A 19,554-nucleotide genomic window follows, 5' to 3' on the forward strand; every position below is an offset into this window, starting at 1 on the left:
TGCTGATAAAGTGCCATTGCATCTCCTTAGCATGAGTTCAAGGTTATCATTCTCCAAGGATCCAACTTAAAGACTTATCTCCATATTTATTCAAGTACAGCAAGAAAAGCTACAAAAGACAGCACTGTCTACTAGATTCTCCCTCTTTCTCGCTCACTCTTTACTGACAAGATTTCATCCATTTATCACATCCCACAACAAAGGCATAAGGCCTGCAATGTACTTTCAGATGGGAAAGCGCTGTATAAAACAATCAAGTCATGACTGTATCATAAGAAAAGGAGACACTAGTGGACCATCTAAGGCAGAAAAAGGTGGTTATGTTGTTATAACCAACAGCTGAACTGTTTAACAATCTTTGCCACAATACTCACCAGTAGTGCTGTATTATATACATTGTTGAGACATTGTGAACGCGCTCCGGAGGCTGTGCCATAGGACTTTGGGAGAGACCGTTCTCTTCCTAGATATTCAAGAGCATCTCACATTTGAACCAGGATAACAATGCCACATTAAACAAAAGGATGGATGGTGTTGTGGTTAAGGCACTTGATGGGACCCAAGAAATCTGGTGCAATTCCCAGCTTTGCCACAGCTTTGCCTGTGTGACCTTTCAGCAAGTCACTCATTCTAGGGTCACGTAAGTATTTAGATAGTTAGGGATTTTTAATGTACACAATTTCTGTGATAGGGCAAGTACTTACTTTCCTCGCAGAATTGTGAGGATTAAACAATGTTTATGTAATGCTTTAAGGACAATAAACATGATGATTTATAATGGAATATCCACCCATTAATTTCATAGTGTATGCTATCCATCAAACTTTAAGCCCAGAATCTTTAGGAAAAGAACATCCTTATAAACATAATCACTCCCACTTACAGAAACAATAAAATAAAGGAATTGCAGCCTCAGCACTGCCTCTGCAAGAAGAATACAATTCTAATTCTTCGAAGAAATAGAGCTTCTTGAAACAACAGATTTTCATTAGAGCCAAGATTGCTAGATGCCTTGCAACAAAGGGAATACATGTAGTAAGCTATTTATTAGTACACGCAAATATAAGACACTCGCTATTTGTAGTGTGGGGACACTTTTTAACAGGACTGAAAGAAGCTCTGTTACATGTAGAACGTGTGTGTGTGTGTGTGTGTGTGTGAAAACTTAGTCATCGCGAAAGTTTATGACCCATGGCAAAGAGAAAGGAAAATGAAACCCATGAGTCTAGTTACATTGCCCAGGAGGCATGGAAAGAGACTGGGGAGTGGAGAAGGGAGAAATGGGCATGAAGGGGTAGTAAACACAGTGTTCACGTTTTACTTTATGAACTAAACAACTCGGGCCATATCAATCACTCAGAGATGCCCTTGCAGTTCCCACTGATTTCAATAAAAGATCCAGCCTCCATCTGAATAATTTGTGGTCTGAAAAACAATGAGAGACTAAAAAAGCTCAGTTTATTTAGTTTACTGAAGAGAAGGTTAAAAGATGACTTGATCTTGGTCTGTAAGTACCTATACCTGGGTATGAGAAGATATCTGATACTGGAGAACTATTTAATCTAGTGGTCAAAGGCAGAATATGATGCAATGGCTGGAAATTGAATTCAACAAAGATTCATCTGGAAATAAAAAGCAAATTTTTTACCAGTGAGGACAATTAACTCCTGGAACAGATTACCAAGGGAAGGGTTAATTTAAAAGATAAAGTGATGGAGAATTCAAGGCTGAACGTCCATCTAAAACAGAGGTGGGCAAACTATGGTCCATAGGCCACATCCAGCCCGCGGGACTGTCCAGCCTGGCCCTTGAGCTCCTCGCCAGGGAGGTTAGCCCCCGGCCCCTCCCCCGTTGTCCTCCCCCCCCCGCAGGCAGCACTCTGGGTGCTGGGCAGCGCACTCCTGCAGGGCAGCACAGCAGTGGCTCTGGCTGGGTGGCGTGGCTGCCAGACATGCTGCTCTGAGCAGCATGGTAAGGGGGCCGGGAGGTCCCGGGGGGCAGTCAGGGAGCAGGGGGCGGTTGGATAGGTGTGGGAATCCCGGGGGGCCTATCAGGGCGGTTGGATGAGGTGAAGGTTCTGGGGGGGCGGTCGGGGAATGGAGAACAGGGGGATTGGAAAGGTGTGGGAGTTCCAGGGGGGGCCTGTCAGGGGGTGGGGATGTGGATAGGGGTCGGGGCAGTCAGGGGACAGGGAGTGGGGGGGTTGGGCAGGGGGTGGGGTCCCAGGGAGGGCGGTTAGGGGCAGGAGTCCCAGGAGGAGGCGGTCAGGGGACAAGGGGGTTGGATGGGGGGTGTGAGGGGGAGGGGGCAGACAGGGGGTGTGAAGGGGGAGGGGGCAGACAGGGGGCAGAGCCACGCTGTTTGGGGAGGTACAGCCTTCCCTACCCGGCCCTCCATACAGTTTTGCAACCCCGATGTGGCCCTTGGGCCAAAAAGTGTGCCCACCCCGATCTAAAAGATAAGCTCAACCATAAACTGCTGGACTAGATGCAGGAATCAACGGGTGAAGTTCCATGGCCTGTATTATGCAGGAGATTGGACTAGATGACCATAAGAGTTCTTTCTAGTCTTAACATCTATGGCTATGTCTACACTAGCGAGTTTACAGTGGTACAGCTGTGCCACTGTGAGATTGCACATGTAGCCGCTCTATGAGGATGGGAGAGCGTGCTCCCATGGATATAATTAAACCACCCCCAAAGCAGAGGAGCTATGTCGGCGGGAGAGCGTCTCCCACTGACACAGCGCCGTCCACCCCAGCGCTTCCATCGGTGTAACTTACGTTGCTCCGAGAGGTGTTTTTTTCACACCCCTAAGCAACATAAGTTATACCGATAGAAGTGCTGGAGTAGATACAGTCTAAATGTATTGAGCCAGGTCTGCCTTCAGACACATGTGCAGCGCTCATGCTTACTCCCGTGTACGCAGTATCCCAGAATGGAATTTGCCCCAGGAACTACTTTATAAATACTTTGGCCCTTAGACAGTAACACTTTTTTCCTTAGAAACTTAAACTTGCTTAAATCCATTTCCTAGATTCACAGATTCTTAGGCTATGTCTACAGTAGCTTATGTCTATAACTTACTTATGTCACTCAGGGGTGTGGAAAAAAACCCATCCCTCTGAGCGATATAAGTCACACCAACAGAAGTGCTGGTGTGGACAGTGCTATGTCGGAGGGACACATTCTTCCGCCGACATAGCTCCGCTGCTTGTTGGAGGTGGTTTAATTATGTCAGCGGGAGAGCTTTCCCGTCAACAGAGTGGCTACACGTGCAATCTCACACTGGCACAGCTGTGCTGCTGTAAACTCGCTAGTGTAGACATGACCTTAGTTTATTGCATCTAACCTTATCTTCAGTCTAAGCAATATTCCGGGCGGGTAACTTGTTGAGAAGCAGTGCAGACTGAATTAGTACCTGGAGGGGGTGTACCTTGAAGTTCCAAAGAGAAGCAAGCCTCCACACATCAGGGTCAACATAATGATGTAAAGTCCTTTTTAAAATAGCTAATATAATTATCTTGTTAATGAGCCTGCCTGAAAGCAGAACTGCATAGCCACGGGATTAATACATACTTCACAAGGAAGCAGGAGAAAAGTGCTTTAAAATGAGGTTGATTGCTATGAGGAGTCCCTGATTCTTACTTCACTCCTATCTAGTTTTTTTGTCATTTAAAAGGCATTATTAGGCTGACCATGAACTTGGATTCTGATCTGGGGTAAGAGAACTCCAAGGAGTGCAGAAATTCCAGGTATTTTGAGAATTCAGGTTCATCCAATGACTGTGGACAGAATTCAGAATCTTGGTATTTATTATAAAGGTTCCCAGCCTTTCTGACGGCAAAGACAGGTTTGTTGCACAAAGTAAACTGGTTCTCTGTTTGGGTACTGACTATGCAGCCAAGCAGAGTGAAAGAATAGCACTGTGAAGTGGCTACTTCCCCCTACTCCTGCCGTTCACCCCTATGGGGTCTTAACATGGATGTTAATGATGGTCACATAAATGCCATCTTGGACTCTGTTATGCAACAGACTGTCAGTATGGAAATGGGCATTGCATGGATAGTGAGCTTGGTGTCAGACTTTGCCAACGATATCGAACTTACAAATAAATCAGTTGAAGATATGCAGTGAGACAGGTGGTCTCACAAATTCTACCAACCCAATAGGTCTTATCAATAAATCAAAGAGTAGGAAAATTAATTTACCTATCAATTCATCTATTTGGAAGGTGAAGCCTTGAAAAACATTAATCTTCCCTGAGAAGCAACACTCACAAAACTGATGACTGCACATCTGATGTAAAGTCCAGAGTAGGAAAAGCAAGTGCTGTATTTCAAAAACTCCATACAACATGGAAGTCAACATAATTAGCAATAACACGAAACTCAAAATCTTAAGCAGCAATGTCCTAAGTATCCTTCGATATGGAGCAGAGTCCTGGAACATTCCAGTGCAAACTGAACAGCAATCAATGCAAGTGTCTGCATAGAATATTCAAAGTAAAATGGACTGAGACAATAAGTAATTAAGTGGTACTAGAATGGGCATAGCTACCTACAATGATACAAGTAGTGCGGAAGAAAAGATGGACATATTTGGGATATCTGTTAAGAATAGCCGATAATAAGCTACCTAAAGAAGCATTTCTTTGGCAACCCCATACAAGAGATGGAGAGGCCGTCCTAGAGGCATTCTGCAGCACACTAATGAATGGAGTGGCATTTACTACATCTGAACATAAAAGACTTGGACAAATGAGCTCAGGACAGGAATGACTGGAGACATTTGGCACCGGCCAAATGGCCTTATGCACCGGATGGTGTGGTAAAATGATGATGAAATGCCAATATGCTTAATCCTTTCAGCAGGGATCAACGCATTAAACTTTCAGCTAATGCACTGGTCCATTGATACTGGATGAATCACATACATCCTGCTAAGGAAAAAGGTTTAGCCCTTCCCACTGAGAAAGGTCAGCGAGGCGGATGATAAATATCTTTAAAACAAAGTCCAAGTGAAAAGGGCAGAACGGCGCTCCCTCGTTATTTTTATTGTCCATCCCACAACTGCACATCAAACGAGAGAGCCTAACCTATTTACACTAGCCTGGGGAGTGCCCAGCATAGCACAGTGGATACACAGTTCTCCCATACTCACGAAGGAGCTCCCAGACAAGACCCACAAAGCCACCAGTTTACCCTTCTGAAATCTCACCCTTGTTGTAAAGCATACATCGTTGCAGTTTGGGGCGGCGACTTGTCACATACTTTGTGTTTGTACAGCGCTTAACTCAACCGGTTTTTGACCTTCTTGGCCTCCATGTGCTACCACAATATAAATGTTAACATTCATAATAAAATTAAGACTATCCCCAGTCGCACTGGGTGAGCCATAGGAACAAGCTGCATCTTTTATGGGTACTAGAGAGCTGCACATTTTATCGCTTATCCACTCACTCAGTCAACATTTGCTAAAATCAAACGGGTGTGATTTAAAGGGGTGCGTGAGATCACGCAGGATTTTGCTGGTTTTCAATAAATCCTGGCCAAGCAGCAGCAGCAAAGTCACTAAGCTAATATTAAATTAAATCCTGCAGCAGTGCTAGTTCAGCTGAATAAGTTAATGCTTCTTGAATGACCCAGCTTTTGTCTCGCAATGGTCCTGTAATAAAGGCTAAGCACACACACACACAAACCCCCTGCCCACGCAGAAATTCAACAGAATTCCTCTTTTCCTTTCTAAGGATAATCTGTTCTCCTGACAGCAATGTAATTCCCAGACAGAACCTATAGTTTAAAGAGAAGGGAGCATTACTCTAGGGTCCACTTCTCAGGATATGAAATAATTATGGCAAGTCATTTGATTTCTTACAAAATTAATAGGCTGTTGAAGGTTCCATGGCACATTTATCAGGAGTGGGGTCCCTCATTCCCAGCAACATTCAAGGATGGATCATTACATTCTGCCCACCTAAAGTTTCCAATGGATACAATATTCTTCCTGACCTAAACTGTTGGATACTGTAATTGTACACCATTCAGCAGCTGCTGCATTCCACCCCAGAGGTGACTACATTTTAGCACTGGAAGTGATTTCTATGTCGTTTATATGCCAGTGAGTAAAGGGCTTTACATTGCTAAATGGAAGAAAGGTGGTTACAGGTAAATCATCAAAAATATTTGTGCACAGGAACAGAGGTTAGTATCCTTTCCTTTACCAAAGCACCTGACAAAGTCTAATAAGGTTTCCTCCTGCAGAGCCAGGAATCAAACCCCGTTGTGGGGCTTAACCAACTTAACTACATGACCCTGCTTCCTAAGGGTAGTAGTGGGAGGGAGCTCTCTATGGGGGCATGGAATAGAAAGGTTTTATTTAAAAAAAAAACAACAACTTGGATTTTACCAAAAACATCCCAGACTGACAAGGTGCGCGACTTCTGCTGGCCCTGCTTCTGCGAAACTGGCAGCCTGAAGCGTAGAAGAGATTACTTTACTTACAGCTGATGAGATTAATTTAATTAATAGAAGCCTGTGGTGTCATTTAAATGATATAGCCACAGGTTCCTCCAGAACTCCAAGAGGCTGTTACCTCTCCAGCAGAATAGGCACCATCAAGCCTGCAGGCTCTTCTTTGCATAAGATGCAGAAAAGAAGCTGTGAGTGCAATTTTAAGTCAGGATGAGTTGCCTCTCGGTTGCAAATATAAAAACTAACGTGCTGCAGATTTCCCAGCAGGCTGGAAAGTGCTGAAGTATAGTGCTCCCCTAGTGCTTCCCTTGATAGGGCAACTCTGCAGATCCAAATTCCATTCCATTCCTGTTGCTACAGTTAAACTTACAACAGAATTTTCATTATCAACCCTACTTTCAGGCGTTTACAGTTTAACCCTACAAACTCCCTCCAGCCTGAAACGAAAGTAGATGAGGTCTGAGGTTGGGAGCAAGGCCTTTTCCTTTATAAAATTTGGAATAAAGCAGAAACCTCGCTCAGACACATGGGAAAGAAGGTGGGCTGTTTATTAAGTTAGTGGTTCCCATGTGCTTTTTTGCTGTCCAAAACGGCCATACTAACTTGGAAGGGTCGTTCTCATCTTAGCTGTAGCTTAATAATCCCTCCTATTTTATAGCAACAACCTCACTACCTCCCATGCCAACCACCATTCTCTCGGCCAAGCAGGACTCAATGGGACTTGTGCTCCAGGGGTTAAATCCTGCACTCACTGCAGTCAGTCAGGAGTGTTACCCTTGATTTCAGTGAGTGGAGCATCAGACCCCATGCGAAGTAGTTCACTGCTGCACAAGTCAATCCCCCTCACTCTCAGTGCTCTGGCAGTAGTACCATCTCCTTTAATCTCTTCCTTTCCTTTAAAGATTGTTGGTTAATTGACTTGGAAAACCAGCCTCTCTTGATTCATAGATAGGGACCATAATGATCATCTAGTCTGACCTCCTGCACAATGCAGGCCACAGAATCTCACCCACCCACTCCTGCGAAAAACCTCACCTATGCCTGAGGTACTGAAGTCCTCAAATCGTGGTTTAAAGACTTCGAGGAGCAGAGAATCCTCCAGCAAGTGACCCGTGCCCCATGCTACAGAGGAAGGCGAAAAACCTCCAGGGCCTCTTCCAATCTGCCCTGGAGGAAAATTCCTTCCCAACCCCAAATATGGCCATCAGCTAAACCCTGAGCATATGGGCAAGATTCACCAGCCAGATATGACAGAAAATTCTTTCCTGGGTAACTCAGATCCCACCTCATCTAACATCCCATCCCATCGGGCCTATTTACCATGAATATTAAAGATCAATTAATTACCAAAATCATGTTATCCCATCATACCATCTCCTCCATAAACTTATCGAGTTTAATCTCAAAGCCAGGTAGATCTTTTGCCCCCACTGCTTCCCTTGGAAGGCTATTCCAAAACTTCACTCCTCTGATGGTTAGAAACCTTCATCTAATTTCAAGTCTAAACTTCCCGGTGGCCAGTTTATATCCATTTGTTCTTGTGTCCACATTGGTACTGAGCTTAAATAATTCCTCTCCCTCTCCGGTATTTATCCCTCTGATATATTTAGAGAGAGCAATCATATCTCCCCTCAACCTTCTTTTAGTTAGGCTAAACAAGCCAAGCTCCTTGAGTCTCCCTTCATAAGATAAGTTTTCCATTCCTCGGATCATCCTAGTAGCCCTTCTCTGTACCTGTTCCAGTTTGAATTCATCCTTCTTAAACATGGGAGACCAGAACTGCACACAGTATTCCAGGTGAGGTCTCACCAGTGCCTTGTATAATGGTACTAAAACCTCCTCATCCCTACTGGAAATACCTCTCCTGATGCATCCCAAGACCGCATTAGCTTTTTTCACAGCCATATCACATTGGCTGCTCATAGTCATCCTATGATCAACCAATACTCCAAGGTCCTTCTCCTCCTCCGTTACTTCTAATTGATGCGTCCCCAGCTTATAACTAAAATTCTTGTTATTAATCCCTAAATGCATAACCTTACACTTCTCGCTATTAAATTTCATCCTATTACTATTACTCCAGTTTACGAGGTCATCCAGATCCTCCTGTAGGATATCCCGGTCCTTCTCTAAATTGGCAATACCTCCCAGCTTTGTATCATCCGCAAACTTTATTAGCATGCTCCCACTTTTTGTGCCGAGGTCAGTAATAAAAAGATTAAATAAAACTGGTCCCAAAACCGATCCTTGAGGAACTCCACTGGTAACCTCCCTCCAGCCTGACAGTTCACCTTTCAGTAGGACCCGTTGTAGTCTCCCCTTTAACCAATTCCTTATCCACCTTTCAATGTTCATATTGATCCCCATCTTTTCCAATTTAACTAATAATTCCCCATGTGGCACGGTATCAAACGCCTTACTGAAATCTAGGTAAATTAGTTCCACTGCGTTTCCTTTGTCTAAAAAATCTGTTACTTTCTCAAAGCAGGAGATCAGGTTGCTTTGGCACGATCTACCTTTTGTAAAACCATGTTGTATTTTGTCCCATCTACCATTGACTTCAATGTCCTTAACTACTTTCTCCTTCAAATTTTTTTCCAAGACCTTGCATGCTACAGATGTCAAACTAACAGGCCTGTAGTTACCCGGATCACTTTTTTTCCCTTTCTTAAAAATAGGAACTATGTTAGCAATTCTCCAATCATACGGTACAACTCCTGAGTTTACAGATTCATTAAAAATTCTTGCTAATGGGCTTGCAATTTCGGATGCCAATTCCTTTAATATTCTTGGATGAAGATTATCTAGGCCCCCCGATTTAGTCCCATTAAGCTGTTTGAGTTTTGCTTCTACCTCAGATATGGTAATATCTACCTCCATATATCCTCATTTCCATTTGTCATGCTACCATTATCCCTAAGATGCATGAATGGAAAAAGAATAAAATCAGCAAGCACAAGTATCTGAGAATTGTGGTATAAAGCTAAGTGGCAACCTCATGCAATAGTGGAGATGGCAGAGCACCCTGCTACTTATTATATATGTCACAGAAAGGCACAGTCTGGAGTAAGGCAGCTTTGCAAAGCAAAAAAAGATCTCCTTTAGAGAAGCGACTCAAGACAAGACTATTGTCTAGGAAGGAACACACATTGCCATGCAGGGTCAGACCAATAGCTCTAATTCAGGGCCCTATCTCCCAGGCTTGTAATTTTATCATGAGTCTCACAATACAGTATTTAGAATCTTTCACAAAGTCTCGGCTCCTGGAAGCAGCGGATTCCATGTGATGCTCAGCTTTCTTCTTCTTCTTTTTAAAGTAAGATTTTAGCCCCTCTGGTTGTGCAGGAAAGTCTGGAAATATGATCCAAGTGCAATTTAAAGGCTCAGAAACCAGAAGGCAAATGAAAAGAAGATAAAATTTAGTATTTTTAAAACCTCATAATTTTTAACCCAATCTCATGATTTTGGGAGACCGACTTCATGATTTTTTTTAATGCATGGGATTGGCAATACTGTCTGACAGGTGCCAGTGTCAACTGCTGCAGAGGAAGGCACAAAAACCCAGTAAATAGGGCAATTATTGGATAACCTCCCCCCAGGGAATGTTTTTTCTTCACTCCCTTTAGTTAGTGTTTGGCTCATGCCTCGAAGCAGGAGGGTTGGGGTTTTTTTTGTTTGTTTTTAGTTTTTGTTTTTTACTATTAACCATTTTAACTCCTGTTAGAATCCATATAAATATCTAATCCTTTTTTGAATCCTATTGAACTTCTTGTTCTTTGTGATATCATGTAGCAAGTAGTTCCACAGGCCATCAAGTGTGTGGCTCAATGTTTTGGTCATCCAAGGCTTGTAGCATCCTTATAGGCTAGTTACAAAATGAGAATAAGGACTGAAGCTGATGCACTGTCGTTTAATGAGTCCCAGGATTATAAAACTCTCCCACTCCAGTGTCAGGTTCGTAGACTAGTCACAAGCACAACAACTAAAATGAAGGTCGGATTCAAGATCTAGGTGGTGTTTTATTTTTAGTGACAGAGCATAAAAATAAACTGAAACCTCACCGAAATGGTTTGGGTAGCTGAAGAAATTTGGACAGTGGACTCTCTCCTTGGATGCTGTGGAGTCAAAGAGTTGCAATCTGCTAACAAGTAGGCATTTTAGGGTTTTAAAATCCCTCTTCATTAACTCTTTGGAGAGGGTCATTCTGGTCATTATAAAAACCTGGCAGTCCCGTCGTCTTTGGGAAGATGCACAGAGAAGAAAAGTCACTTGCTAGGATAGGAATATTAGGTCGATTCCAAAGGCTATGGGGAGCCCTACAAACACATTAAGATTGCGAGTCCCTGAAATCCCTCGGCCCAGCTCAGCTCTTTGCTCAGTCCCGGGCCGAGTGCACTGTTAGCAAACAGCAAATAAAGTAAGTCAGGAGAATCCCTTCTTAGTTACAGAAGGGGCTTAATTATGCCCTTCGTCGCCCAGTGTTTCCACCCCCCTTAAAAAATGTTGCAACTACTTTTCTAAATTGTTTATCAAAGGAACTGGCAACTCCATGCCTGGGAACTGCAGGAAAGCAAGCTGAATCCTCTAAACCAAGGCAGGCCTGGTCTTTTCGTATGGAAGGAATCTTCCATGCACTGTGCTGCTAAACAATGCTGCTCTGGAGCCAGAATGGATGGAGACAGTGCTGATAACTTAATCGCTGCCCACAATACTGGAGTGCCTGGATGCGTCTGTGGTAAGGATCAGCAGCAGTGAAACAGATGAAGTTCCTATGAAGGGCCTTGTTATCAAGCTGTTGAGGCCGGGGTCTGTTTACCACGAATATAAATGCTAACTATCCGTTTGTACATACAAACTGCTCAGTAAGCTCCAATCATGCACACATGGCCAGTCTTCACACACAGCACCCATAACTTCATCCACAAAGTAGTCCCACGCGTGCATGTACAGACCTCAGGTTTCTGAAAAGCACACACCCCATTAGACTCCAGAGCTGACAACAAACTGTTACTAAAGGGGGCAATTCCTGCCTCTCAGAGCTATTGTTTCAGACGTGTGTACGCAGGCTAGGGCGGGTAACACTGCAGTCATTTGGAAGACAACTAGGGCCAAACGCTTTTTTTTTTTTTTTTTTTAACCAATAGCATGAATTATACAACACAGAGTGGCCTGGCAGAGATATGCAGATAAGCGTGGCAGCTCAATCTCACCCCTGAACTGCTGGTCTCAGGGCAAGAAAACAAAGCAGACAAACCAGTTTTCACTGTGGGGTGCGATCCTGGGTCCTCCTTCCCATAGATATAGAGTCCCTCTCTGTACACCAGCTTTTAACTGAGTTTGTAACAGTGAGCATCACAGCTGACTCTAAACATGGTTGGTTGCTCGCATGCAAAAAAGTTATTACTCTACTAGTAACTGTGGGAGCTAAGAGTGTTGTCCCATCAGCAGACGAATCTGGCACACAGCTCTCTTCTTGTAACCAGGTTGTTGCAACTTGGGCTCTATGCTTTTATTTTCCCAGAAGGCCTGATATTAACACAATCAGGCAGTGCAATGGTGTTGATAAGCAAACTCTGCTGGGCGGTGAGATAGCCTGTTGTCATAACCAGGTCAAAGGAGTATCAGGCTGCGTGTGAAATATAACAGGGCCAGAATGCCAGAAAAACGAGCAGCTGTGCATTTCAGTTGCTCCTGTTTGTGCGTAGCCTGCATAACTTTCAACATGACTGTAGCAAGATGTTTTCCTTTCTGCAGATATTACAGTGGTAAGTGCTATACAAAACCCTAGGGAGGGGCAGATTGCACCCTCCAACTCTCTAACATTCCTGGACAAAGTAGCTAGTTGCACAAAGCTGTATGATGTCCAGTCACCAGCTCAAAGCTCCATTGTTCTTTCCAAAACAGATATATCTTAATCTGTGTCTTCCCTGGTCTAGAGGCAATTTATGTTAATCCAGACAGCTGAGCCTGAATGGAAGGAGAAATATCTAATGTATCTAAGGTGTGAGCGATACCAGTAGGAATGTTTTATAGTAAGGTGGAAAGAGTTAGTTAGATTCCCACTTGCTGATGGGATAACTGACTGAGGCTCCCAAATGAATGGAGCTCTTAACCTTATTAAGAGGCTTCTTGTGTATTTGCCATTTGAGGCTTTCATAGCATTCTGTGTTATTCATGCAATATCTTCCCAACCCAGCAGCCCTATTTGACACAGTCAGTAAGCAGACTAACAGGCTTGCTCTTAATGTCAGACTCTCTGTACTCTTTGTTTAAAAAGGATTAAGCAGTTTTATCCATGTTACCATCTCCCCTGGCTTTCAAAAATAAGAAATCTCTTCTATTCATAGCCACTTGTAATGAATATCTATACTCTCAAAACTCTATCACTGGGATCTGTCACTGGATTATTCAATTTAATAATACTTTTAGGATAACTAAAGGGCCCTTATAATTGCTAATCTCAGCCAACAAGTAGGCAACAGATTGAAAATTCCCCAGTACATAAGCCCTAAATAGGCTTACAGATGCTGGATACGAAGAGTTTTTCCCCTCGGCAATGCAGAAATGTCCTACAAATGGCTTCTCTCCTCTCAGCGTTTGAAGAATCAATGCATCATGTTCCATCATATTGTGATAAACCTCCATTAAGCTTTCTTTTCTCTCCCATCATTGCTGCTCCTCAGAGCGTGTGCATGAGCAACAAGAAGTTTCAAAGTGGCTCCCTGAGGGTCTACATTTAGGCACCTAACTGCTCACATAATCATTTAGGAGTCTAATTACAGTTCGGGGTCATTTAGAGATCTACTTTTAACACCCCAGCTGGCAAGTTAGTCTTGGAACCGGTCATGCCACTACCAGTGTTTGTGAAGCAGCAAAACCCGAGACCACGCACTGGGCTATAGCTCCATGAATCGAAGGAGAACTGCTAAGGGGTGTGTGTGTGTCTGTCTGTCTCTCTCATAGCCCTCAGATCACTATGTGCTAAAAGAGATTCTCCTTTAACTTAACTGGTGTTAAATGCTAACCCTAGATACACAGCATGGATTCTAAAGGGCAAACCCACCTGGCCCTGCGACTCTAGCTTTACCTCCTCTGCGGCAGGGGGCTTGGTCAGCGGGGCCGGAGTCGTATTGCACGGATCCATCTGCTCCGTTTTCTCCACTTTCACCTTCACGTCGTCCAGACTCAGGGCCGGGACTGCGGCAAGGTCCTTCTCATCCTTGTCTAGTAGGTAGCGTAGGAGCTGATGGTCCTTGGACTCCTTTTTCTTCAAGGCCTCTGGCTCCAGTTTGATTTCAGGGGTCCCCGGGATCTGACTCTGAGAGGTAGGGGTGGCGGCAGCATTTGGCGCAGTATCCTTCTTGTCGTGCTCCATGGACAGAGTGGTGATGTCGGAGGGGCTGCCCTCCTGTAAGAGACGGTGTAAGATCTTGTGCCGCTCTGTGAGGGAGCTATGGGAAGAGGGACATGCATTGCCTGGAGGGTTCCCAGAGGCACCTGTGCAGGATAAGGGATCTTTGCAGCTAGTGTCTGCATCAGCATGCCGCAGCTGTTGTTCTGCCGTTGTGGCCAGGAGCTGAACCAGCTTGTGGCTGGTAGCTTGGGAGCACTTGGTGTCTCCCTCCGCGAGTCTGTCACTGGCATGTAGCAGGCCTGAGTCCAGTGGCTTGCCATCGCTCGAGCCACTGTCAGACTGAATCATCTCGCTCAGGATGGAGGTAATCTCCTTGCTGTCTTTCGGCTCCGTTTTCACAGGCTGCATGCTGAGCCGGCCAGGCGAGTTCTGGGAGCTCGGCTGCCTCAGAATGGGAGGTGGCGTGGAGTAGCCCATAGGGGTGCTGGGGCCTTCATTAAGCCCCTGCATAGAGTTTATTGGGGCACTGGGGAAAGGCCTGTTGCTGCTGCCACCGCTGCTGCAGCCACCGCTTGCCATGCCCACAGGAGAGTGCATGGTAGGCATGGTAGGAGAGAAAGGATTGCTTGGCATTCTGGGCCTTGGTACCAATCCTGGGCTAACCCGATGCCTAGGAGACATGAACTGTGCTGGGGTAATCCCTGGACTATTCAAGGGGGAGCTATTGAGGTTTAAAAGGTGGTTATTGTTCTGGGGACCAGCTTGTCCCTGGCTTAAGGCAACATTGGCTCCGATCTGATTCCCAGGTGAACACCCAAAGCTCGTCTGGCCGGTGCTGGAATTGCTGCTATGGAGGCCAGAGCCTGGCTGCTGATTTACACTGGTCGCCAACATGCCGCTGTTGGATGGAGGGATGGCAGACGAGAGAGCCATGCCTTGCCCTGGGGAGATGCTGGGGTTCAGCGCAGGGCTGACACGGGGCAGGGGCATTCCAGAGTTAGTGTTCTCTTGAGGAGAGAGCATGTGGTGATCCCTGGAAGAAAGAAAAAAAGACAGAGAGGCTGGGTGGTGGGGAGACACAACTCAGAAGATGACTCAACTAAATCTGTAGTACAGCTCAACTAAACCTTTCCAGCGTCTTTGGGATTAAGCTATCACATAGACCCATCAGGCCTGGTAAGTCTGACAGCTGCAGCTTGTACGATATGGTGTTTTCACACACTATCTCAGCCCCACCACTACCCTAGGGTCCCAGGAGGACAGAGAGCATATTTCAGTAGCATTTGTGGATGGAGCAGCTACATTGCTCTCTGTAGGTATTTAGTGGATTGTGCAGCACTGTGGCAACTGAGGAGTTACAAATTTATCTCAGAGGGGAAGGTCTACTTTGGGCTGTGTATTCTCGCATTGGTAGGGAGAGGAGAGTGCTAAGAGAATACAATTCTTTGCCCTCCTCCATCTGGTTGCATTTCTTTAACATACAGTAAGTTCCCCCATCTTTCCTGTTCTATAACACCCTCTTCCTCCTGAACGAGTTTGAGTGCAAGTTCTCTGGGGCAGGGCATGAGCCTTCGCCATGTTGGTAAAGTGCCGTGTGAATTCATGGAGCTGCATAAGCATCAGATACAACTGCGAAGCCACAGAAATAGCCAAACTTTAGTGAACTTTTGCTGCCTTGGCTTTCAAACATATGGACTAAGATCCCCCAACGCAGCACCTCGCTGTGGAACTGCACTCCCAAAACCAGCGTGAGAGGATCACCCCAGCCGCCACTGGCATAGAACCAGCAATGTGACTCCTAAGATGCCACCATCCCCGCAGCTGACACTGATCTCTGACCGCACTTATAGGCTCCTAGACACTGTTGGCAGCTGGTCTAGCTTACAGCAACCTCCAGACTACTCCTACTCCTGAGCTGTACTGTGAACTCCTCAGCTACAGCTGAGGATCCAGGACAAGTCGCGAGCTAGCAGCGATTTCACCCCAAGTTCTTAGGACTCACCTGTCAATGATATGGATGCCCATGATGAAAGGCTGCATTTCTGGGCTTTGAGGATAGCAGAGCTTACACTTGGTGTGGGCGCTAAGTACCGTCCCGTCGCTCAGCGTGAATCTGTACGATGGACTGAAGGCCGTGCCACGCGTCATCACTGGAGAGGGGGGAGGGAAACAAACCAGACGTGATCCATCCATCTGCTTAGCAATTCAGACAGGGCTCACAAAACCTTTGAGAAGGGATGTGGGGGGTGCAGGATGGTGGTGAAGGTAGTAGGGGACTGACTTCCACCATCCATCTGTGTGCACGCAAGGATAGCAACACGGAGTTTGCAACCACCTTTGCACCTTCCCCTTCTCCCCCTCCGCCCAATTGCGCTCTGTGTATTTTAGCCAGTCCCTAAAGATCCCACCGTTAGTGTGCAAACAATGCAAGTCAAAAATAATCCTCAAGTGAAGTTATGGCAATCCAGGTAGTCTCTCTCCTCTGTTCTTCACTGCCTTATCACGGTCACATCACCATTTTCAGCTGCACTAACCCAGTGTATTGCAGCTAGCGTGACCAGATAGCAAGTGTGAAAAATCAGGACAGGTGGCAGGGGGATAATCATAGGAGTGGAAGGGACCTCGAGAGGTCATCTAGTCCAGTCCCCTGCACTCATGGCAGGACTCAGTATTATCTGGGCCATCCTATAGATCATAGGCACCTATATAAGACAAAGCCCACAATATTGGGACTGTCCCTATAAAACTGGGAGATCTGGTCCCCACAGTTGCAGCGGGTGTTTCAGGAAGATCTGAAGGGTGGTGTGATGCAAGTTAACTTCTCAATGCTGCTTGTTGTGGGCAGGGACATGGGGCACAATGTGAGCCAGGAATGTCTGCGCTGTAACTGATTGCCTTATCAATGTACTCCTATTTAAATCAATTAAGCACCGTCCTTGAACATACAGTGCTATAGCAGCAGAAAGGGCAATTATTCTATCACCAGTGTACAGTACATACTCAGTGTACCCTGATGAATCCAAGCCAGGTATTGAGAGCTGCAACAGGATACTAACCACGGCAGCACTGGGAGAATTAAATCTTTCTCGATGCTCAGCCAATCTCCCTATGCAACATTCTGTCTTCCTGATTTCCTTTGTTAGTGTCCTCACCAACAGTGCATCAAGCTTCCATGACAAACCCCCAGAGGGAACAATATCTTAAATCACTACCATGATCAGAGGAAAACCCTGCTAAAAAAAACTACCGAAAAGGAGGAGAGCTTGAAGATCAGTCATGGGACTTTGACACTGGGGCTGATGTATGCATGGAGTGTGGGAGGAAAAAAATCACCCTCTGGTTTCAGTGCAGTGACCACAGTCGGTCTTTGGAAGTTTGACTCATTTCTTTATTTGCAGAAGGGTGTGAACAAACCTCTAGCCTGGCATGACATACATGAGTTTTGGGCCAATCATATCCCCTAAGCAAGTTACTGTAGCAGTGCTGGGATCTGAATGGTAGTTTGTTGAATGCTGTGAGATCCACAGCCAGCCTTTCCAGTTGCAGGAGCCATTTCTGTGCTACTGAGCCTTTTCTGCTACTTCATTGGCACTTTATTATTCGTGCAGAATTCCCTTTTTCCAGAAAGCACTTATCCAGCAACATGGGTTATGCATCAGCTTCTGATTGAAGCCACCCCAGCTCAATATGCAAGGCAAAGTACAGCAAAGAGAGAAGTCTGTTACCTTCTTGAAATAGCTGTTTGGCATAAGATGGCTCTCTGCCCTGAGGCTGGAAGAAAGCATAGATGCACTTCCGCACTAAATCCTCCCAGCCAGTCCTGCCTGCGGCTCTTAGGGAACTGGTGTCAATGGAGATAATTTTACCTGGGTGGAAAGAAAATTCACATTATTCAGATACAGAAGCAGTGCAAAAGAAGTCACTTATACTGCTCTCACTCTTATCCTCCCGGTGTGGCATGTGTATATAGGTACACACAGAGCTAGAGGCGCGCACATACTTTGTTTTGAAATGAGCTTTCACAACTAAAATTAGAAGCTATACTCAAAGTATGTACAGTGGGCTGAGCCTTGCCGAGGTTATACTGGCATAAAGTTGGAGTAACATAGTAGGGAGGCCCCAAAAGATCATTAATAAGGACATTTGCATGTTACCCTCATCAAAAAGACCTCTCTCTAGTCTAAATTCAGCATCACAAAATCCAGATGCATCCAACTTGACATCAGCCAGGCAATCAGCGATAATACTAGGGATGTCCTTACACAGATCAAAAAAATGAAATATACGCCCAAGGAGTTATCTACCTATTGAGGATACTGAAATCCAGGCAGCTTTACTAAATGACTGACTGACTGTGGACATGAAGAGAACAATAAGGGAGGAACATGCACACACTGCAACTTGTCTCATTCATGAATACCTAGGGGACGCACCAGAAATAGAGCATTTCTCATCTGTTCACCAGTTTCGTATTGAAACTTCACTACCCTCTTCAAAACTGTGTAATATACAAGTATCCATTTTAATTAAGGGGGAAGTATGGCTGGCTAGCTTCAAGCCAGCCATCCTTGCAGACTGTTTTAATTTAGCACCCTGTGGCATTATCTTACTGGCTGGATGAAATTCTGGGACAATGCTACATCTGCAAGAGCTACATCATCTTACAGTTCTAGCGGAACAAAGATGCTGTTAGCCTGGAAGCATTTTGATTGCAAAGATGGCTCCTTACCCAGAACAATGCTTAGCATCTCCCAGCATAAAACTCCCCCGAGTTCACTGAGAACACTACCTGTAGTATCTTGCTTGGTCATGAAAGATTCTGAACTGGTGACAGCTGCAGGTCGAGGTAATCTCCGTGCAATACATATCAGACAAGATTGGAAATCTGCCGTAACAGAACAGGGTGGGGAGAGTGGGAAAGTGAGAGTCCAGTGTTATAGAAACCACTTGCAATTCAATGTTTTAATTAAAATAGCATTGTTGTGCTCGACAGCCACATCCTACTCTGGATGCCTTTACCTGGCCTGTCACCTAGGCCTTCAAAACAACAGGGCTCTCTATAAGCTGTATGATGTTTGCTGGAGAGGAAAGAACCCCATTGTTTGGAGGAACTAACTGTAAGGCCTTTCAGAAGTACCACACATAATAGTCAGCACTGAAAGCCAACAACTGTTGGCTCCAGGGAAAGTATCTGGTCATAAAATACTGTAATTTATTCCTTCCAATCATGATCTCCTGTGTAAACCACAATGGATTAATTCAGTTAATGCACTGGAAAATAACGGCTGGTACACAGAAATGAGGGTTAAGATTTTTTGCAAGAAGACTTCTTTCCTCTACCATTTGGAGATCAGTGGTGGATACGCACCACGGCCCTGATCCTGCAATCGGATCTGTACAGGGTGACCCTTCTGACCGTCAGGAGCCTGGGCAGTGCACCCCTACAGATCTGACTGGGGCCTGAAACTCACTGGCTACTACAATTGTCAAACACTCCTGGCACTACTGGAGGCACTAGGTAAAAGTGACAGAAATCAGAGCTAGAGAAGTCCTGTTAGGGCAGGGGTAATCAATTATTTTTTGTCAAGGTCCAAATTTCTTGGTCAAGGTATAGTCAAGGTCCAGACTCCAGAGAAAATAAGACAAAAATAATAACAATTATGATAACAAGAAGTAAATAAAAAGATTTTGCGGTCTGTTCAAAAGCGTCTGGCGGTCTGGATTTGAC

General features: G+C 45.1%; 1 protein-coding gene across 8 annotated transcripts in view; it reads right to left on the bottom strand.

Moving 5' to 3' along the window:
• Nucleotides 1–19,554, bottom strand: part of NCOA1 (nuclear receptor coactivator 1) — a 348,679-nt gene that overhangs the window by 46,512 nt on the left and 282,613 nt on the right. For 7 of the 8 annotated variants that reach the window (XM_077812333.1, XM_077812328.1, XM_077812332.1 and 4 more), the window contains 4 exons: nucleotides 18,616–18,711; nucleotides 17,552–17,692; nucleotides 15,829–15,976; nucleotides 13,536–14,859 (listed from right to left, as the gene is read on the bottom strand). In XM_077812333.1, coding sequence (XP_077668459.1) covers nucleotides 13,536–14,859; nucleotides 15,829–15,976; nucleotides 17,552–17,692; nucleotides 18,616–18,711 — 1,709 coding nt within the window. The remainder of the gene's footprint in view (nucleotides 1–13,535; nucleotides 14,860–15,828; nucleotides 15,977–17,551; nucleotides 17,693–18,615; nucleotides 18,712–19,554) is intronic. The other variant, XM_077812334.1, reaches the window with a different exon arrangement.

This window comes from Eretmochelys imbricata, chromosome 3 (genome assembly GCF_965152235.1).
Source record: "Eretmochelys imbricata isolate rEreImb1 chromosome 3, rEreImb1.hap1, whole genome shotgun sequence".
Lineage (NCBI taxonomy): Eukaryota > Metazoa > Chordata > Testudines > Cheloniidae > Eretmochelys > Eretmochelys imbricata.